The 21,078-nt window shown below is 49.0% G+C and overlaps 1 protein-coding gene across 1 annotated transcript in view; it reads left to right on the top strand.

Annotated features, from left to right (window-relative positions):
- EDDM13 (epididymal protein 13) overlaps positions 1-16,996 on the top strand; it is an 18,738-nt gene extending 1,742 nt beyond the window's left edge. The window contains exons 3-9 of the mRNA XM_040253773.1: positions 628-645; positions 4,272-4,298; positions 12,018-12,044; positions 12,823-12,849; positions 14,680-14,804; positions 15,569-15,606; positions 16,972-16,996. Of these exons, the coding sequence (XP_040109707.1) occupies positions 628-645; positions 4,272-4,298; positions 12,018-12,044; positions 12,823-12,849; positions 14,680-14,804; positions 15,569-15,606; positions 16,972-16,996 (287 nt within the window). The remainder of the gene's footprint in view (positions 1-627; positions 646-4,271; positions 4,299-12,017; positions 12,045-12,822; positions 12,850-14,679; positions 14,805-15,568; positions 15,607-16,971) is intronic.
- Positions 16,997-21,078: the final 4,082 nt, after the last annotated feature.

Here is a 21,078-nt window from a genome sequence, read left to right as displayed (position 1 = left end):
GGTGGATAAAGGATGGATGGGTGGTGGATGGGTGGATGGAAGGATGGGTGGATGATGGATGAATGGAAGGATGGATGGATGACATATGGATGATGGTTAAATGGATAAATTGAAGGATGGTGGATGGGTGGATAAAGGATGGATGGGTGGTGGATGGGTGGATAAAGGATGGATGGGTGGATGGGTGGTGGATGGGTGGATAAAGGATGGATGGGTGGTGGATGGGTGGATAAAGGATGGATGGGTGGTAGATGGGTGGATAAAGGATGGATGGGTGGTGGATGGGTGGATAAAGGATGGATGGGTGGTGGATGGGTGGATGGAAGGTTGGCTAGCTGGAGAATGAATGGCAGGATGGACAGATGATGACTGGATGATGGTTAGATGGATGAATCAATGCATGGTGAAGAAGTAAATGGGTGGATAGGTGGATAATGGGTGGTGAGAAGGATGTGTGGACTTAAGTAGCTTCACCGATAGACTGGATGGTTAGTGCATCTCCACTGACACTTTCAGCTCTGGGCTCCTTGGGCACTGCAGTGATCTGAGTCTAATGCTGAATTCTCTCCCTGCTCCCTTCTTCCTGTTCCTGCTGGGATCCGGATGGCCTAACACTTTCGCCTCCAGTTGCAACTGAAGAAAAAAGTAAGAACTGTGAACATCCCAAGTCTGTATTCCCATAGCCAGTTCCTCTCAGATTCATGCAGATTTTAGAACCCCTTTGGGGATTCTGGGGAAAAGTGGGCTTTGTCCTGGGGGCCAAAGCAAGCCATTGACATCTCTGTCTTCTAGTGATGCCTGCTGTCCAAAGGGCTGTTCATTCATCCTTTTGTCTGGGGAAGAAAGGCTCAGTGGGTGAATGGAGAGCTCTTATCAGAAAGAAAGAATAGTTGGAAATTTTTACTAGAGTTATATTCTGACACACACACACACATATATATACATAAAATCTATCTGTAGGATTCATTTATAAAACTGTAATGCTAAAGAAGTGTTCTCCGAATTTACGGTTGCCAGAAGAATGAGGGGAACGGATAGTTAGGGAGTTTGGATGGACATGGACACACTGATGTATTTAAAATGAAGAACCAACAAGCACCTACTTTCCAGCACAGAGAACTCTGCTCAGTATCACGTGGGATGGGAGCGGGGTTTGGGGGAGAATGGACACACGTGTATGTATGCCTGAGTCCCTTTGCTGTTTACCTGAAACTATCACAACATTGTGAATTGGCTACACCCCAATATAAGATTAAAAGTTTTTTAAAAAGAAGTAGAATTCTCAACATCCTTGCCAACAGTGTAACCGAGCTGTTTGATCTTTGTCTAACTGTATCTGACAAACTACAAAAAAACAGTCTCTCATGAAATCCCTCCCCCTGTAAGAACAGGCTAGGCTAAAGGAAGGAAGACTGAGCGTACACACACAGAGTGGCTCTTAGAACAAGACATAGCTTCTCATTCTGGGGCCCCATCCTATCTTGGGCTTCCCTGGGGGCTCAGCTGGTAAAGAATCCACCTGCAATGCGGGAGACCTGGGTTCGATCCCTGAGTTGGCAAGATCCCTTGGAGAAGGGAAAGGCTACCTACTCCAGTGTTCTGGCCTGGAAAATCCCATGAACTGTATAGTCCATGGGGTCGCGAAGAGTTGGACACGACTGAGTGACTTTCACTTTCAGATGAAGGGGGAAAGGCATGCATGCAGAAATCATCGGAGGTGGATAAATGACTATTAACTCAAACTTCTCTCTTGCTTTTTTCTTCCATGTTGGTCCCCTGACTTCTGGTCCTGTTGTCCTTTGCCAGTCAAATGTGAGTCTTATCTCCTTCTCCCTGTGTAACTAGGGAGCCCTTCAACCAGAGGAGGAAGGGGGACGGAGACAGGGGGATGGCTGTCTCTCATTTTCATCCTGGGCAGCTCACAGGATGCTCTCAATCTCAGCGTGGCTCCAAACCTAGAGCCTGCAGACCCCTGGGGCCAACCAGATGGACGTCGGGGAGGCCGACCAGCCTCTGTAATCTTGTGCAAACCTGGGTGTGAGGGACAGAATCTCGGTGGTTTTCTGGGAATATGGACTTCATACCTTCAATCGGATTTTCAGCAGGACTTTGTGCTCTAACATGTACAACCACACTGGGCTGCATTGTGTGGCCTCACTGGTGGGTTGCAGGTGAGAGAAATAGGGTGCAGACTGGCCAAGCCTCGCTCCTTGCCAAGTATTAACCATCCTGGCCTCTGACTATTGGTTGTTATGGAGACCCTTGTCTGCCACCCTCTGGAGACTCAGGTGTAAGGGGGTGGGTGATTGGATGCCCCAGACCATGGTATCTCAGGGTTTCTTGACCTCTGGGATAAATGTGTCTCTAAAGAGGCCTATGGGCTTCCCTGAGGGCTCAGGGGTAAAGAAAGACGTTGGTTCAATCCCTGGGTTGGGAAGATCCCCTGGAGAAGGAAATGGCAACCCACTCCAGCCTTCTTGCCTGGGGAGTCTCATGGACAGAGGGGCCTGGGGCTACCGTCCATGGGGTCGCAGAGTCCATGGGGTCGCACACACAACGGAGTGCCTGAGGACGACGCACAGAGACGTCTATGGACCTTAGAACAGGGCACAGCTTCTCATTCTGGGTCCCCATGCTGTCCTGGGACCTGGGGGATGCAATGGGGTATAAAGGATGAATTAACGCATTTCACCTTCTCTCTGATCCCCGCCGGCCACCTCTGAACCTCTCCTTCCTGCTGTTTGCGCCGAGTCAACAGTGCTGAAAGGTGACATTTTTGTTCACTCTCTCTCCCTTTGGGCTCTGATTGCCCTTGGCTGACGGGGTAATTTTTGCCTGCCTTTCAAGGACCTTTCTTCTTGTGACTGTCCACAGCCCAGCTTCTAATCTAGAGACATAAGAAGTCAAGACTGGATATCTTGATGAAAAGAAAACACTGCATGCCTCTCTCCTTCCCCTGTAAAAACTAGGTGATCAGAAATTGAGCACATTTCTGTGGCCCACTTGTGACTAAAGGAAAGCCATTTGGTGTAGAGCTAAATTCAGGTCTATCTGAGATCTGTGGAGGAGGAAATGGCAACCCACTCCAGTATTCTTGCCTGGAGAATCCCATGGACAGAGGAGCCTGGTGGGCTACAGTCCAAGGAGTCACAAAGAGTTGGGCACGACTGAAGTGACTTAGCACACACAATTCTTCCTTCTTCTGCCTCCATGGCCCTCACCATGGACATACGTGCTATCCTCTCTATGTAAGCTTGTTATTGTTATTATTATCAGTATATAGACAACTTAACCCCAACCCAGCGATGGACATTGATATACTCACCTTGTGGGTGAGGAAATAGAACTTTATAGAAGAAGTTGGAGAGATCTACGTTTGAATTTTTGTGCTCTCACTCATCCACTGTGTGGGGCTTCAAAAATTAATCCGATATCTCAGAGCTTCAGCTGTTCTCATTGACAACATGAGGACAGCTCGCTAACCTGGGAGGACTGGTGTGAAGTCAGTGTAAGGAAAGAGTTGGGCTTTTTTCTAGAGTCAGTGAAGAATAGCTCCTTTCTCTCTTTCCTACCTGGCTGAAGAATGGCCCATGGCTGTGTCTGCCACCCCCGGCCCCCGCTCACTTAAACCTCCCCAAAATCAAACACAAAGCCCCTCTCAGTAATCCCACCTAGCCGCTCCCCGCGCCCAGGGTGGCCTCTCTTTGCAAGTCTGTCCCAGCTCCCGGCATCTGATCTTACTTTTGGTTTTCTACTCATGGCTTCCTCTCCGCGGCCCCTGGTCCCACCGTTCTGAACCACGTCTGTATCCTCCACCACCGTGCCGACTCCGGATTGACTGCTCTCAGGAATCGTAGGTAAATACCTCACCACGTTCAAGATGCCCTCGGACTGTGAACTTTGGGGGGAAACTCTAAGCAAGATTTTCCGGGCATTTGACATATGTCTGGAGCCATGTTGGGTGATTTAAACCCAAAGATGGATCATATATGCTCACTCTTTAGGAACTCGGAGATTGATGGAAAAGACACACACAAAACCCAGAAATTAGATTCGAGACCCAGAAATTAGATTGATGTCTGCTGGTGGTGGTGGGGCTGAACAAAGGGAGGATGGGAATAATGAGGAAACCCTAAGTCATGCCCGAGGTCTCATAGCCATACTTTCCAAAGAAGAGAGCTTCTTAAATCCGTTGACCCGGGGAAATCCACGAATTTGGTATATTTCCTTCTGTCGCATTTGTACGTCTTTCCCTATGTCTTCTTCCCCAGGTATGATGAGCAGGCTGTCAGCGGATGGTAAGTGAGAGTTCTGTCCTCTCTGGTGTGTCTCTTCTCTTGTCTGTAAGGTAATGCAGATTTATGGAGTCTTTTGTGGTTTTAGTTATTTATTTAAATTCCGTGTTTTATTTACGTTTTCTTTATTTATTTCGGAAGAACGATTCAGACTGTATCTGATCACATTTTGTCTCTTAGGGTTTTAAGGTAATAGAAACTTTTATTCGTGTAGAATGAGAGCGCTAGAATTTTGCATGAGAAATATCATACGCTAGACTTTTTTAAGCTATAAAAGATTTATGCTCATGAGAAAAGTTGTAGGAACATAAAGTGAGAGTCAAACTCTTCCTCTCTGTCCTATTCCCAGTTTTCCTGTCTTGAAACAGCCACCACTACTGGTCTCCTGCGTGTTCTTACAAGAAATGCGCTTAGGTACCTATATCTTCAACTTTCTGAGGTCATGACTCAAATGACTGGGTCAAAGAGCAGAGGTCTTTTAAATCTGGACAGAGGTTTGACAAATGTACAGTTCCATAAACCGCCTGCAAGAATGCTAGTTTTCCCACACCTTCAGCAACATGGGGTAGCATCTAGCTTTCTGACTTTTCAAAATGGGATGGCTGAAAAAACTGGTCCCCATGTGCACAGGTAGAGAGGCTGAACCCCAGCAGAAGTTCCTGCTATCTCTACTACTATCCAGTCCAATGCTATCATTTATGTTTTCCAGTAACGGACTACGCTTTGAAAGGACTTCCTTTATTTAAAGCTTAAATAGATAAACTTGCAAAGAAAGTTTTACATTCCTTTAGTCGGTGAAAATCCAGTTTCATCTGTTTTAAAAGTATGCAATGCAAAGAAATAGAGGAAAACAACAGAATGGGAAAGACTAGAGGGGAAGGAAATGGCAGCCCACTCCAGTAATCTTGCCTAGAAAATTCCATGGACAGAGGATCCATGGGGTCGCAGAGTCGGACACGACTTAGCAGCTAAGCCACAGAGATCTCTTCAAGAAAACTGAAGATACCAAGGGCACATTTCATGCAAGGATGGGTACAACAAAGGACAGAAGTGTCAAGGCCCTAACAGAAGCAGATAAGATTAAGAAGCTGTGGCGAGAATACACAGAACCACACAAAAAAGTCTTAATGACCTGGATAACCATGATCGTGTGGCCACTCACCTAGAGCCAGACATCCTGGATGGTGAAGTCAAGAGGGCCTTGGGAAGCATTGTTATGACAAAAGCTAGTGGAGGTGCTGGAATTCCAGCTGAGCTATTTAAAATAATAAAAGATGATGCTGTTAAAGCGTTGCACTCAGTGTGCCAGAAAATTTGAAAAAATTCAGCAGGGGCCATAGGACTGGAAAAGGTAAGTTTTCATTCCAAACCCAAAGAAGGGCAATGCCAGAGAATTTTCTAAGAAGATAACTGCAAAAATAGACATAATGAAACAATGGAAATAAAGTATTAATTATAACGATACTGAAGACTGCTGAGGGTCTTAGTCTGAAGATGGTTCTCTCTTCACTGGAAAGGAAGACCAGAGCGCATTAAAGAGAGGTTCTGGACAAGTTAGCATCATTTTGAGACTTTTGAGAAGAAAGAGAATTGTAAAGTGAATTCGAGTGAGACCTTTCCAGCCATCCCCAAGGGTTCCCGTCCCAGTGCACAGGGAACGCCTGGATCTGGAGCTCCAGGGAGATGGAGGCGGGAGCTGGACTTCCAGGGGTAGATATGCCTGGTATTTCAAGCCAGCTCTGTTCTTTACCAGCATATGGGACCCTGGGGCAAGGCTGTTCTCTTCTCCCATAGAGTAGGGCTAGTAATCCACGCTATAAGGGGTGCTTCTTAATGTTATAATAAACTATAACATTTTATGTGTTATAAAAAATATATGACGTTATAATTAAATCTACGAAAAACTCCGGTACTAGGAAGCTGGTTGAAGTGGGCTCAGCTCCCCGCATCCCGTTTGTCCAGGGGTTCTGGAGTCCGTAGCCCTCCTCACGGCTTCTGCTCTTTCAAAGATACCAGTTTCTCACTTCTCTCCCCTTGGGTTGCTGAAGAGCTCTGTGCTTTCCCTGTGTTCCCATCAGCCTGGAAGCAGAACCCTCCTTCACTGGTTCCCATAGGAAATCGGCTGAGACCTACGAGTAATGAGTCTCGATGAAACGAGAGCGTGCAGAACAGCCAGAGCCCTGAGCAGACAGACGGTCTTCTCCCATCTCTGCTCACTCTCTCTCTTCTCATCTCCCATTTCCTTCTCCCCATACTGCCTGTGGAGTTCCAAGACCTTCTCCTTCTCACAAGCTGAATAACACAAGACTCCCTAACTCCTACCCTCAAAGAATCCTCTCTATCCAGAAATATCAGAGCTTTATGGGCCAAGACCTCCCTCCTTGGAAAACAGCCAGACTTCATAAATAGTGAAAGGTACTGCTTAGTCAACATACGACCCGGCTATAAGGCAAAGATCAATGTCAGATAGACATTATTAGGCAAAATAACCTCAGATCCAGAGTTGAGCGTGGATAAAGCCATATAGTCAGGGCTTTCCTGGCGGCTCAGTGGTAAAGAATCCGTCTGCCAATGCGGGAGACCCGGCTTCAATCCCTGGGTCGGGGAGATCCCCTGGAGGGCACAGCAACCCGCTCCAGTATTCTTGCCTGGAGAATCCCACGGACAGAGGAGCCTGGCGGGCTGCAGTCCACGGGGCTGCAAAGAGTCGGACACGACTGAGCAACTAAATCGCAACTACAGAGGCCAGAGTCGTGGCTCACAGACCGGAAACCATCTGTAGAGACACGAAAACCGACAGCCAGAAAGACGCAGAGCTTCAGAGGCAGAGTGGTAACTAACAAAAATGTCATGCAGGAGTTCCCTGGTGGTCCAGCGGTTAGCAAGCCTTGGCCTTCCAATGCCAGGGGCGCGGGTTCCATCCCTGGTCTAAGGGACCTAAGGTCTCCAACGCCTCGAGGCCCCAAAGCCAAAACATAAAACAATACTGTAACAAATCCCATAGATTTAAAAAATGATCCACAGCAAAACAAAGTTCTTTAAAAAACTTTCATGGAGCATCTTGGAAAAGCCAGTATGTTTCAGGGCTCTGCTTGGATCATTTCTTTTAAGCCTCATCACCCCTGTGAGACGGGTGGATCCCATTGTAATCCAGAGTGACTCTGCGCGCCCAGGACATGCCTGGTTTCAGCATTAAAACTCTCTCACGCAGTGGGCCCCTTTCAAGTTCTGGGCCAAGCAGGACAATCTGTCGTCCCATTATAATTGCACTTTCATGAGAAAACCAAGCCCTAGAGAGATGGGGTAAGTTGCCCAAGTGCTGGGTCCAAGTCTTTCCCTGATCGCCCATCATTCTTAGGATGAAGCCCGAGGTCTTTAAAATGACCCACAGGGCTGGGCATCATCTAACTCTGGGCGTTCTTGTCCGCTGGTCATTTTCGCCTGCTGTGTCCGCTCAGCAGGTCTCTCTCCATCCTTCCGAAGCTCCAGACTCCTTCCCACCCAGGACTGTCCCGCCTCCGGGAATGCGTCTCTGTCTCTCCCCTCCAAAGGTCTTCACCTGGCTAACCCCTCCTCATCTTTCAGGTGTCAGACTCAGTGACAGTTCCTCCAAGACGCCTTCCCTGGCACTCACACAAGGTCAGCAAATGCCGCCCTCTAGCAGGTTCCGGCCGCACCCAGAAACCCTGGCCCTCCCCCGGATGGGTTTCTGACTCTCGAGGCCGCCTCTCGGGCCTCCGCTTGCTCGCGCCCCCCGAGAGTAAGACCCTTGTCCTCTCGCTTTCCGTGTAACCTTACACCTTGAACACACTAGAGGCTCCACCGGTACTTGTTAGAGAGAGAGAGAGGCAACGACCGAGCCCCCACCCGCCTCGTGTCCGCTTCTGCCTCTGAATCCTCTGAGCGGTCAGGGAGTCTCGTTTTGCGGTGTCCTTATTTCACGGTGTCTTAACGCTGATCCCTGTCTTCCCTTTGCACCCCTGTTGGAACCTGGCTGCCTGCACCCTCGCCTCCAGACAGGACAGAGGAAGAAAGTAAGTGCTTTTTCAATCTCGAGTGGGATTACAACTACTTGTTCAGTTGCTGAGTCGTATCTGACTCTTCTGTGACCCCTTGTGGACTGCAGCCCACCAGGCTCCTCTGTCCGTGGGATGTCCTCATTAAAAATTCGAGGGAGGGGAATTCCCTGGTGGTCCAGGGGTTAGGACTCTATTGGGTTTCAGGCTTGCTTGGGGAACTAAGATCCTGCACGTCCCACAGTGCAGCCAAAAACAAAACAAGCTGCAGTGGAAAAAAACAGTGGGGGGAAGTGTTGGTGTGGGCCCTGGCATTTAGATATTGTCTTGGGGTCAAAAGCAAAACTGTTACAAATGGTCTGCAGTCAGGCTGTGCTTGTAACATTTAACAACCATTTCTGTGGGGAGAGGGTGGGGAGGGGAGCCGTGGTTTGCAACCACTGCCAATTTCTGTGGTGTAAATGCTTTAGCTCTGGGCTGATCTGAAGCCACTAATTAGGCTTGACAGTGGCTTGCGAAAGTTTTGCAAATTTAACAACCATCTCTTGCGAGCCAGCTCCGGCACAGCCCCGGGTCTCAGCGCTGTGGCTCTCGTTTGGTGTATAAATTGCTCCCATGAAAAAGGGCCTACCTTCCAGAAGGAAAAGTTTGGTGGTTCTTGGGAGAGAAAGGGAGCCATGCTCGTTGGAGAGCAGGGGACACATTCTAAGGAAGACAGACGTACGCCCCCAGGTCAGGTGAGCTGGTGAAGCACCTCTCTCCCGTCTCTTTTGCACCTCCAGGGCAGAGTCTTGTCCACCGCTCACACTCATAAGCTAGAAGCATGTCTAACACACACGGGCTCTACGACTATTCCTGAAGCAACAGAGAGGTCCCTTCTATGGATGTAATTTTTGCTAATGGGAAGGGCTGGAGGAGAACCAACACTGGAGCGTCTACCTCCATGAAACCACTGAATCCTCACCATGGTACTCTGTGCCACACGGAACCCTGGTTTCAAGGCATGGCTCCCCAAACTGGGGCTTCCTGGGGGCTCGGTGGTAAAGAACCTGCCTGCCGATGCGGGAGGTGCAGGCTCAGTCCCCGGGTTGGGAAGATCTCTTGCACGAGGAAAGGGCAACCCCCTCTGGTACTATTCTTGCAGTGTTTTTGTGAGTCTATAATTAGCGCACAATAAAAGCTTACAAATAACTTGAAGAGGGTTTAGTGAGTGAATAAAGGAATGTACTGGGGGCATGTATTTGATTCTACGGTCTTGCTCACTTTTTTCCATGTTGACCCCCTGATTTCTGGTCCTGCTGCACCTTCCAGTAAAAAGTGAGTTATTCTTCCTTTTCTATGGTAATTCGGGTGTTTTCAGCCGCTGAGACAAAAAAGTAAACGAGAAGGGAATCTTTGGATTGTTCTCACCTGGGGGCCCGGGTTGAGAGAGACCCTCTGCTAACAGGGTCTCCATCTATCACTCTCGACTCTGAAGGGGGCTCAGACTGACCCGCCAGGGTCCACAGGCCCCCTGAGACTGCAAGGATAATCTCCAGAATTTGTGGGAGGCAGGAGTGGGTCTGAGGCTGTATGTGTGACTGGGTGTGTGAGTGCATAGCCATCAGGGCCTCCAGATCTTAGCAGAAGCCAAGGACCACAGCCCCAGGACGCAAGAATGTACTGAACTGTGTGTATTTGTGGAGAGGACAGTTGAATGAGGAGGAGCTCAAAGCCACGGCTTCCTCTTTGGTCAAGCTTCCTCCCCCCTGACCTCTTAGGAGAAAAAGGAGATAAAAGTGGGTTGGGGGATCTTCTTCTGAGGACCTTCCTCATCTCTGGGGGACCAATGCTCAAGGAAAACGGGTGTCTGGGGAGTCTGTCCATCTGGATAATCAGCGCTCCAAAGGAGGCAAGTGTAGCGGAAGCAGGCAGAGTCCCCATCCTGGCCCCTGGCCACCCCATGAGATCTGGGGGCACCCTCATCCCACTGTGACGGGAGGGTCTCTCCGGAGGACCAGCAGGGTGGGAGGAGCCGGGAAGAAGCCAGTGGCAGCTTCTCATCCTCTCCCTTTTCTGTTGATGCCCACCGGCTCCCGCTGGAATTTCTCCTCCCCGTCGCCCGCACCTCGACAGTCCTGAAACGTGAGTTCCTCTTTTCACATTGTCCCCGCGTCTGTCTTGTTCCCCTTCTCGTCTCTGCGATGGGGTCCCTTCCGAACCACGGCCTCACTGATCAGAGAATCTTTCTGGTTTTTTATTAATCCGGGGACTGGAAAAAATGGCTGTATGCGTTTCACTTTCTCAAAGGCGGGGTGTCTTATGAGAACCAAGCCCCTGGTCAAATCAGGGACATGGGCAACGTTCTTACGACGACGGTGATGACAGTAAGGAAAATTCGTTCAGGGTTTCCTGGGCGCTGGGCACGCTTAATATATTTGGTTGCATTTCCCCACCAGGCAGGCAGTATTCACCTGAAGGGTGCCAGGGGCCACAACACAGTGATGGCAAATATGCGGAGCAGGCGTGGTGGCTGCCTTCGCAGCCTGACTCTGGCCCAGTGCCAGCTCTTCAAGCCACTAGCTGTTGTTCAGTTGCCCAGTCATGCCCCCCTCTTTGTGACCCTGTGGACTGGAGCCCGCCAGGCCCCTCTGTCCATGGGATCCTCCAGGCAAGAACACTGGAGTAGGGTGCCATTCACTTCCCCAGGGGATCTCCCTGACCCAGGGCCAGAACCCGCGTCTGCTGCATTGGCAGGCGGACTCCTGACGTCTGAGCCCCCAGGGAAGCCCCTTCAGCCACTAGATTTCCGCTCTGACCCACACAGTGGGGCTTCCAGCCCTCTCCCCCTCAGGGCTCAGCACCGCCTGCCTGGGCTCCGTTCTCGTTTGCTGCCAGTCTCCCCACCTTCTGATCTTATGACTTTTTTTTCCTTCTATGGTCTCATCTCTCGCGGCCCCTTGGACTCAACACTCTGAACTTTGTCTGCACCCCTGAACACCGCCCTGCCTCCCGGACCACATTTCCTTCTGGATGGATGACATCAGAGATCCTAGGTAAATCATCTCACTCCATGCATGCTCCGAGATTTTGGCATGGGAAGCTTGTTTGGGAAAAGAAAATTCTTTTCTTTAAAAAGACTTATTTTCAGCTGTGCTGGGTCTTCGTGGCTGTGTGTGGCTTTCTCTAGTTGAGGGGAGTCAGGCTACTCTCTAGAGGTGGTCTCGGGCTTCTCCTTGCGGTGGTCTTCTCGTGTTGTGGAGCAGCAACTCCAGGGTGTGGCTCAGTAGCTGTGGTTCCTGGGTTCCAGAACACAGACAGCGGTGGCGCTCAGTTGCTCCGAGGCAAGTGGGATCTTCTTGGACCGGGGATCAAGCCTGTGTCTCTCCCGCGCTGGCAGGCGGATTCTTTACCACTGAGCTACCAAGGAAGACCGGGAAGAATATTCTTTTCAGCTCTCCGTATGGGATAGGACCACGCAGGGCGGTGGAAAGCCAAAGACGAACCTCACGTGCTTGTACCTCTAGAGAAACCCCACACAGACTGATGGGGGGACACACAGATAGCTTTAGGGCAGTACGAACGTCCTCAGGGGGAGCTGATGAGAAGAGCGAGAGGCAGCTGGGGTGAGTTAGCTGCATGTGGTTGGTCTAAGGGCACTTAGTGTTGGTCTAAGGGCATTTGGCACACTGCCTTTGGCAATCCCACGTCTACATTGCCTCTGCAGGTTTGCTGAGCCTCCAGGTGCTGAATGGTAAGTAGTGACTATGCTAATTGGCCCCACCATTTGCTTTTGCTCCTGGACACAAAAATATAGACTTCTCAGCTTTCCTTTTTTAATGTTGGAAGAGTCTTTAAATAGCATCAAACCTTACACTCTTGGGGTTTTTTAAAATTTCTTTTTCAATTTTTAATTGAAATCTTACACTCTTTATCATCATCATCTGAACATGATAAGTGTCTTTTTTTTTTCATTTATCCAACAACAAATGCTAATTAATATTAGCCTCTCTGTGTTCAGTCCTGTTCTAGATGTTAGAGATACAGTAAGGAACAGGTCAGAAATCTGTGTCCAGATAGAACTGATGAGAAGAGAAAGAACACGAATAAATAGAGAAATAGTGGGTTAGAAGTCTGTTGGATGCTAAGCCCTGTGAAGATTGCAGAGGAAGGGAGACGGGAAGGCAGGGCAGGACAGACGGATATGTTTTTAAAAGGTGATCAGGGAAAGTACTTTGAGCAAAGACTTGGAGGAGGTGAGGGAGGCAGTCCCAAGCACATGTGGGTGAAGGGTGTTGCTGGCAGAGGGAACAGCAGGTGGACAGGCCACGAGGCCACGCAGTGCCTGAGACCAGGGACTGCGGGGGGGCTGGGCTCATTCTCAGCTCTCCTTACCCGGGGCGCCCAGAATCGCTCTTTACAGTTTGGTCTCCATCCATTTCAGAATTTGTTGGTGATTTCTTTTCTTCCTTTTCCCTGCTCCTCTTCCTTCCTTCCCTTCCTTCTTTGCCTCTTTCTCTTCCTCTTTTCAGAAGAATCAAGCGGCTGCAAGGAAGAAGGTAGGTGCACGGCATCATGCCTTTTCCATCAACACGTCTGCGAGTTCCCTCGGTCTGTGTTAAGACAAAGCCTTAAGGAGACACAATTTCAGGTGGCCAAGGTCCGGGTTTCAGAACCTGAGAGGATGTCTTTCTGAGGGGCAGCCAAAGCCTTCAGACCACCCCTACCCCCTTGTACTGCCCCCTGGTACCAAGGACACGGAGAGCACTGAGGTATGACTGGGAAACGTCTTGATTTTTCTCAGTTGCTCCTTCTGTTGATCACTGAGGTCTAAAACGGTTCCTAGAGGTGAAGAAGGACGTTGAAATTGATCCCAGCACTGCCAAATAAATAAGTAAATTTAAAAAAAAGATTTGCATACATTTCAAAGGGACAGCTAAAGATGCTGAATAATGGATGCTTTCAAATCGTGCTGGAGAAGATTCTTGAGAGTCCCTTGGACAGCAGGGAGATCAAATGAATAAATCCTAAAGGATTTCAACCCTGAATATTCATTGGAAGGACTGATGCTGAAGCTGAAGCTCCAGTACTTTGGCCACCTGATGTGAAGACTCATTGGAAAAAACCTTGATGCTGGGAAAGATTGAGGGCAGGAGAAGGGGGCGGCAGAGGATGAGATGGTTGGACGGCATCACTGACTCAATGGACAAGAGTTCGAGCAAACTCTGGGAGACGGTGAAGGACAAGGAAGCCTGGCATGCTGCAGACCATGGGGTCACAAAGAGTCAGACACAACTTAGCAACTGAACAACAATGAAGGGAGAGAGAAAGGAATTACAGCTACGAAGTAAATTCTCTAAGAAAAGGGAAGGGGGTGTGCCCTCCTGAAATTTCAGTTAAGGAGCTTTTTTTTTTTTAATTTTCATTTTTCCCTTTACACTGGTAATGTTCTGGTTTTTGACTTGAGGGCCTGTTCCGTGAGGTGAGTTATGCATGTCAAAAATGCACAAATAGCAAAGCTAAAACCACAAGATCAGTAAAATCGTACTAAGGGAGAGTTTATTGTGCAAGGAAGAATAATTCTTAAGCTGGGAGCTTTCAAATTCAAAACTGATATGAGATGCAGGGGCAGGGTGTTCCTCACAGGGTGGCTTATAACGTGAAATTGAGGAAATTGTTTCTATTTTAAAATGATGGTTATTACAATGGGGTTTCCTGAGGGCACAAGGGTTGGTTAAAAAGGGACTATCTTCAACCATTTGGGGGAAGATGACTTAAGTTCCTCTCGTGATTATCAGAGACATTTAAAAGAAATGACTTAAATTTTGCTTATGTTCCTGAAAGAAGCTAGATTTAATTTAACGTCCATGACTCACGTGGGTTCCTCCACTCTGGGAATTTTCAAGTGCCATCTCCTTTTTTAAAAAAAATCTTATTAGTATTAGGGTTTTTTTTTTTTTGTATGTAGTATTAAAATGTAATGTAACCCTTTCTTTAAAATTTAAAATGTGAAAAGAAGAGGGAAAGAATATTGAGCAAGTAAAACTGGGCTTGTGCCCCAGATGGGGTCTGGAATGAGGAGGTCACAGGGTCAGATCTGGTGTTAGATCCCTGTGGGCTCCAGTGGGAGCTGGTCTGGGAGAGAGGAGTGTGGAGTAGAAGGCTGGTGCAATGGCAATCAGAAGGAGATGTGAGACTGGTGCCTTGCCGATGGAGAGGGGAGATGGGGGCACCCGCTAGCAATGGACCACATTTCAATCCCAGAAGCAGGTGGATTGAGGATGTGGGGTTCAGAGGGAGATCTGTGTGGACAGAGTTGTGGGAAAGGCAGGCTGTCCACAGGGGGCGGCAGGCCTTCACGTTGGTCGTGTCCACTTGGATCTCCCCAGTGAAGTTCGTCCCAACGGCCACCACCCCCAAGAAGCCGCTGAAGAAGAAAACAGCATGGAATGGGCTGAGATGCGCCTACATGATGGTTACCTTCTTGTTCGTGTCCTACAATAAAGGAGACTGGGTAGGAAGAGCCGGGTTCCTAAAGGTGGAGAGGGAGGAGAGAGTGGGAGCACGGAGGAAGGGAGGGAGGAGCTGGGTACCTCTTGGGGGAGGAGGGGGGTGAACAGATGGAGGGAGGAGGGGGCGGGGGGAGCGCAGAGGAAGGGGAGGAGGAGCCGGGTACCCAAGGCGTGGGCAGGATGTCGGGACGGCAGTGAAGATGGGGAGCGCCTTGCCGCACTTGTAGAAGGAGCAGCGCTAAGGGACCCGGGGTGAAAGACGAGCAATATGGAAGAGGCGAGGAGATGAGCCCCAGCCTTGCGCCCTCGCTTAGATGAGTGGTTCTGTGATGGGGGTGACTTTGCCACCCAGGGGACACTCAGCAGCGCCTGGAGACATTTCTGGTTGTCACGTCTGGGGGAGGAGGTGCCACTGGCATCTGGTGGGTAGAGGTGAGGTGCGTGGCTTCCGTAGGATGGCACCCACAACTAAGGCCGACCTGGGTCAAAGTGCCAGGGGTGCTGCGGTTGAGAAACCCCCAGGTTAGAGCATCGTGTCATTTACTGGGATGGAGTGAACTGGCTGGAGGATGGGGCAGTAAGAGGGGAGGCTGAATAGATCAACCAGATCAAGGATGTCACTCCCTGCCCCGGGGAGGGGGGGAAAGGGAGGCAGGCAGGAAAGAAGAAAGGAAGCGTGGGGAAGGATAGAGGGAGAGTGGTAGAATTGTCTCACCAATACTGTTTCTTTCTGCTTCTGGTTCCCCCGCTTCTTCAACCTCCCAAGTGTTACTGCCATTACTGTAACCCGGACGCGGACAACAGGTATGTCCCATGGGGAAGAGGGTTTGTCCACTGCTGGGTGGGGGTGGGGGCTTGGTTCGAATTCTCCAGGAGGGTTTGGAGATGCCAACTGTAGAATCACAGAGTTGAATGGAAAGTTTCAAGTTCATCTCCCTAATCTCAAGCCACAGCTTACCAACGATAAGGATGTGGAGAGCAGAAAGAATTCATTCATGAATTCAGTCAAAGGTTATGTGGGATTTTTTTTTTTAAGTTGTGGCAGAATACACATAATATAAAATTTACTGTGAGTAACGTTTCGTACACTCACAGTGTTGTGCAACCCTCATGGCAATTTAGCTCCAAAAACTTTTCATCATCCCTAAAGGAGCCTCTGCAACCATAAGCAGTGTCTCCTCCCAGCCCTTGGCAACCACTAATCATCTCTCTCTCTCCATCTCTGGATTTGCCTACTCTGCACGTTTCATATACATGGACTCATATACTATGTGGCTTTTTGTGTCTGGCTTCATTCACCTAGCATAATGTTCTCTAAGGCCATCCAGGCTAGAGCAGGACCTCATCATTTTTCATGACCGAATAGTATTCCTTTGCCTGTTTACTCACTCTTCAGGTGAAGGACATTTGAGCTGTCTCCACCTTTTGGCTATTGGTAGCATGCTAAGAACACTGACACACAAAATTTTCATTGAACACCTGTTTCCAGTTCCTCGGGGGTACACACCTAGGTGTAGAAAGTCTGGGTTGTGTGATAATTCTATGATTAACTTATTGAGAAATGCAGTCAGTACGTTTTTATCAAGTAACTGCACTATGATGAATTCTGGATTTGCTAAAAAACGGTTACATGGTGAATTTTACGTCATGTGAATTTTACCTTGATTTTTAAAAACTATGATAAGTAAAAACAGGTGGGAGCTGGAGTCACCCCCTGGGGCTATAGTTTTCAGACCCTCTGCAGCAGACTGTGAGCCCCTTTGGGAGCAATGAGATGCTCGACCTATCCCCCAAAGCCCAGAGCAAGCCTTATATGTTCACCCTCTGCAGCAACCCTAGATGACCCCAGTGTGCCAGGCAGGGGAAGTCCTTGTGCTCGTGAGGCAGCCCCCTAGTGGGAGGGCAGGGAATAAATCACCTGAGCTTCCTCGAAGGTGCTGTGACAGACAGGAACTGGAGGGGTAGCTTTTTCCACTGAGTGTTTAGAAGAACCTCTCTGCAGAGAAGATATTCGCATGGTGAGATGGCGAGGAGCAGCCGGCTGAGGTTTAGGGAAGCGTGGCCGGTGGGTTGGAGGGGCAAGGTGAGCGGGGTCCACAGAGCAGAGAGCCGTTCAGGATGTATACTGACGCTCACATACATCTCCCTCTCCTTTCTTCCCTTCCTTAGGAACAACCCCTGCTGTGCCTTCTAACCGCCCTTCTCCATCTCAGCTCAACCCTCACGAGTCCTCTGTCTCCCAGCTGGTCGGCCTGGCCTCTGGGGAAACCTCCGTGTTCTAGACTGCCGATTCAGAGGGTAGTGAGTCGAGTCCTTTGAGGGACAGCACCTGTCTGCCCAGAGGCATGGCCAGCAGGCCTCTGTGAGCAGAAGTGCTGGGAGAAGCTGAGTGAACGCCTGCAGCGGTTTCCTCCACTTCGCGTCTTTAGCCTTTTTCAACCCTTCCCCAGTGTTTCTGTAATAAAAGGTACATGTGCTGAATGACTGAATGCCTGGTTCTTCCATCGAGACCTAGCTGTGTGGGGCGGCAGCGGAAGTCGCTCAGTCGTGTCCGACTCTTTGTGACCCCATGGATTGTAGCCCCCCAGGCTCCTTTATCCATGGCATTTCCAGGCAAGGATACTGGAGTGGGTTGCCATTTCCTTTCTCCAGGAGATCTTCCTGACCCAGGGATCGAACCCAGGTTTCTGCATTGCAGGCCGATTCTTTACTATCTGAGCCATCAGAGAAGCTAAGAACCCGATCTATCACGTAATTCTAGCGGCAACCCTTGAAGAAGGAGCTACCATGCTGCCTGCTTTGTAAGTGGAGAATACAGAAGTCGGCTCCTTTCCACATCCCAGCTCTGCCCTTTACTGGACCGCAGCTCTGCGGAGGTGATTGGTTTTCACTGCCGCTTTTACTCTCTATACAATTGGGACATTAATAGTTCATAAGACGTCTAACCACCTGGATGAGGACCAGTTGTTTCGTTCATCAAGAAGTTGGTTAAAACGGGCAAGGAAGGGCTTCCCGGGTATGCAGTGGGTGAGAATCTGCCTGCCAATGCTAGGGACATGGGTTCCATCCCCGGTTCGGGGAAATTACACGTGCTGTGGGGTAACTAAGCTGGCGCACCACAACGCCTGAGCCCAAGCTCCAAAGCCAGCGTCCTGCAACGACTAAGGCCCGCTCGCCCTGAACCTGTGCTTGGGAACAAGAAAGCCATCGCAGTGAGAAGCCTGTGGGCCACAAGGAGAGGAGCTCCCACGCATCACTAGAGAAAGCCCTCATGAAGCAAAGAAGACCCAGCGCAACCAGAAAACACTTATTTAAAAAAATAAAAGGGGCAATTAAAAAATACTTTAAAACCTGTAATTGTACACACATTTGCCAACGTTGCCCTATAGCACCAGCTGTTTGGTTTTGTTTTTAGTTTGAGCCTATGGAGAAGGGAATGGCTACACACTCCAGTATTCTGGCCTGGAGAATCCCATGGGCAGAGGAGCCTGGTGCGCTACAGTCCATGGGGTAGCAAACAGTCAGACTCGACTGAGCAACTAACACTTTTTTTCTTTAGTTTGGGTCTAAGGCAATGGCACCCCACTCCAGTACGCTTGCCTGGAAAATCCCATGGACAGAGGAGCCTGGAAGGCTGCAGTCCATGGGGTCGCCGAGGGGTCGGACACGACTGAGCGACTTCACTTTGACTTTTCACTTTCCTGCACTGGAGAAGGAAATGGCAACCCACTCCAGTGTTCTTGCCTGGAGAATCCCAGGAACGGGGGAGCCTGGTGGGCTGCCCTCTATGGGGTCACACAGAGTCGGACACGACTGATGTGACTTAGCAGGTTAGCAGCAAGGACCTGGGGAGCAAACACTCTTATACAGCAATTTGAGGTAGGTGGAGGCCAGGGAAGTTGCTCTACAGTGTACAGGACGGCCTCCAGACACAAATGCCGATGATGTTGAGGCTGAGAAACACGGGTCCACTTTCCGAGACCCCTCACTCAAAACATCCATTTCCCCTGTTCAATCCCTGCTGTCTCCATGGCAAAGGGCACTTAACAATGGGCATTTAAGTGGCTGGATCCCCTTGCAGTCCAAGGGACTCCCAAGAGTCTTCTCCAACACCACAGTTCAAAACCATCAATTCTTCAGCACTCAGCTTTCTTTGTAGTCCAACTCTCACATGACTACTGGAAAAACCATAGCCTTGACTCGTCGGACCTTTGTTGGTAAAGTAACGTCTCTGCTTTTTAATATGCTGTCCAGGTCATAACTTTCCTTCCAAAGAGTAAGCGTCTTTTAATTTCATGGCTGCAGTCACCATCTGCAGTGATTTTAGAGCCCAGCAAAATAAAGTCTGACACTGTTTCCCCATCTATTCGCCATGAAGTAATGGGACCAGATGCCATGATCTTAGTTTTCTGAATGTTGAGTTTTAAGCCAACTTTTTCACTCTCCTCTTTCACTTTCATCAAGAGTCTCTTTAGTTCTTCTTCACTTTCTGCCATAAGGGTGGTGTCATCTGCATATCTGAGGTTATTGATATTTCTCCCAGCAATCTTGATTTCAGCTTGTGCTTCATACAGTCCAGCGTTTCTCACGATGTACTCTGCATAGAAGTTAAATAAGTAGGATGACAATATACAGCTTTGACGTACTCCTTTTCCTGTTTGGACCTAGCCTGTTGTTCCATGTCCAGTTCTAACTGTTGCTTTTTGACCTGCATACAGATTTCTCAAGAGGCAGGTCAGGTGGTCTGGTATTCCCATCTCTTTCAGAATTTTCCACAGTTTATTGTGATCCACACAAAGGCTTTGGCATAGTCAATAAAGCAGAAATAGATGTTTTTCTGGAACTCTCCTGCTTTTTCGATGATCCAGCAGATGTTGGCAATTTGATCTCTGGTTCCTCTGCCTTTTCTAAAACCAGCTTGAACATCTGGAAGTTCACAGTTCACATATTGCTGAATCCTGGCTTGGAGAATTTTGAACATTATTTTACTAGTGTGTGAGATGAGTGCAATTGTACGGTAGATCTGGACTTACTGTTTTGTATTTGTCAGGAATCTGGGGACTGGAAAAGTCTGTTCACAGTGGCCCAGAGTGAAGCCTTTGATAAAATTTACCAAGAGAAGATGGCTGGGCTTCCTCAAGCCCTACTCCCATGGGAATGATGGCCTCATGTTCCTGGATTGGATGTAAATGCTGAATATCCTGATGTTCTTGTGTTCGAGCATGCTCATAGGAAGCAAACTTTAGTCTTACGGTTCAATTACACACTTCATTGAAAATAACTGTGTTCCAAGAATACTATTTCATACTAGGTGGAAGTCATATAAAATTAAAAGTTCAGTGCCAGAAATGAAGTTTTAGTGTAATACATACACACACCTACCACACACCCATACACAACAAAGAAAACCATGTTCCTTATTAACTGTAAGCTACTGCTGCTTCACAAAGTTACATGATATTTCAAACACACAGAATAAGAAAAAAAAACCCAGTATTTAAAAATTCATGTGAATTCTGATGATAATAAATAAAAGTTAAAGGCTTCCAGGTAGTCTAGTGGATAAGAATGGGCCTGGCATGCAGGGAACACAGGCTGGATCGTTGATGGGGGGAAGACTCCACATGCCCTGGGGCAACAAAGCCCTGCACCACACACTACTGAGCCCGCACCCTGGAGCGCGGGGAAGCACTTCTAGAGCACTAGTGTGTGTACTTGGGGGGATCCTGATGACCAGCTTGTGCACAGTTCTCTGATTGGCTGATGGTGACACAGCAGGGTGGTGTCACACGGGTTAACAGTATCAGGCCTTAGGTTGCAGGACTTCCCTTGTGGCTCGTCTGCCTACAATGCAGGAGACCCGGGTTTGATCCCTGGGTCGGGAAGGTCTTCTGGAGAAGGAAATGGCAATCCACTCCAGTACTCTTGCCTGGAAAGTCCCATGGATGGAGAAGCGTGGTAGGCTACAGTCCATGGGGTCGTAGAGTCGGACACGAGTGGGCGACTTCACTTGGTCACTTGGTCTTGGTCTTAGGTTGCAGGAGCCCTGGGGCTATGCGTTCATCCTCATCAAGTATTAATAGTTTGTCCATTTGGTGGGGGAGGGGGTTCACAGCTGCAAAAGAACTCAGCAAATGTGCATCAACTACTATCTGGGGACTTCGGAGGGGAGCTGCAGCAGAGGCCGTGGGCAAGGCCTAACCCTCCATCATGGGGTCCTGCTGGGTTACACTTCCAGAAACGGCACACACTATCTGTGGGTTCTCCCTGACACAC

Source organism: Oryx dammah, unplaced genomic scaffold, assembly GCF_014754425.2.
Source record: "Oryx dammah isolate SB20612 unplaced genomic scaffold, SCBI_Odam_1.1 HiC_scaffold_13, whole genome shotgun sequence".
Classification (NCBI taxonomy): Eukaryota; Metazoa; Chordata; class Mammalia; order Artiodactyla; family Bovidae; genus Oryx; species Oryx dammah.
Note: the sequence above shows the minus strand (reverse complement) of the source record. Positions and strands in the feature narration are given on the sequence as shown.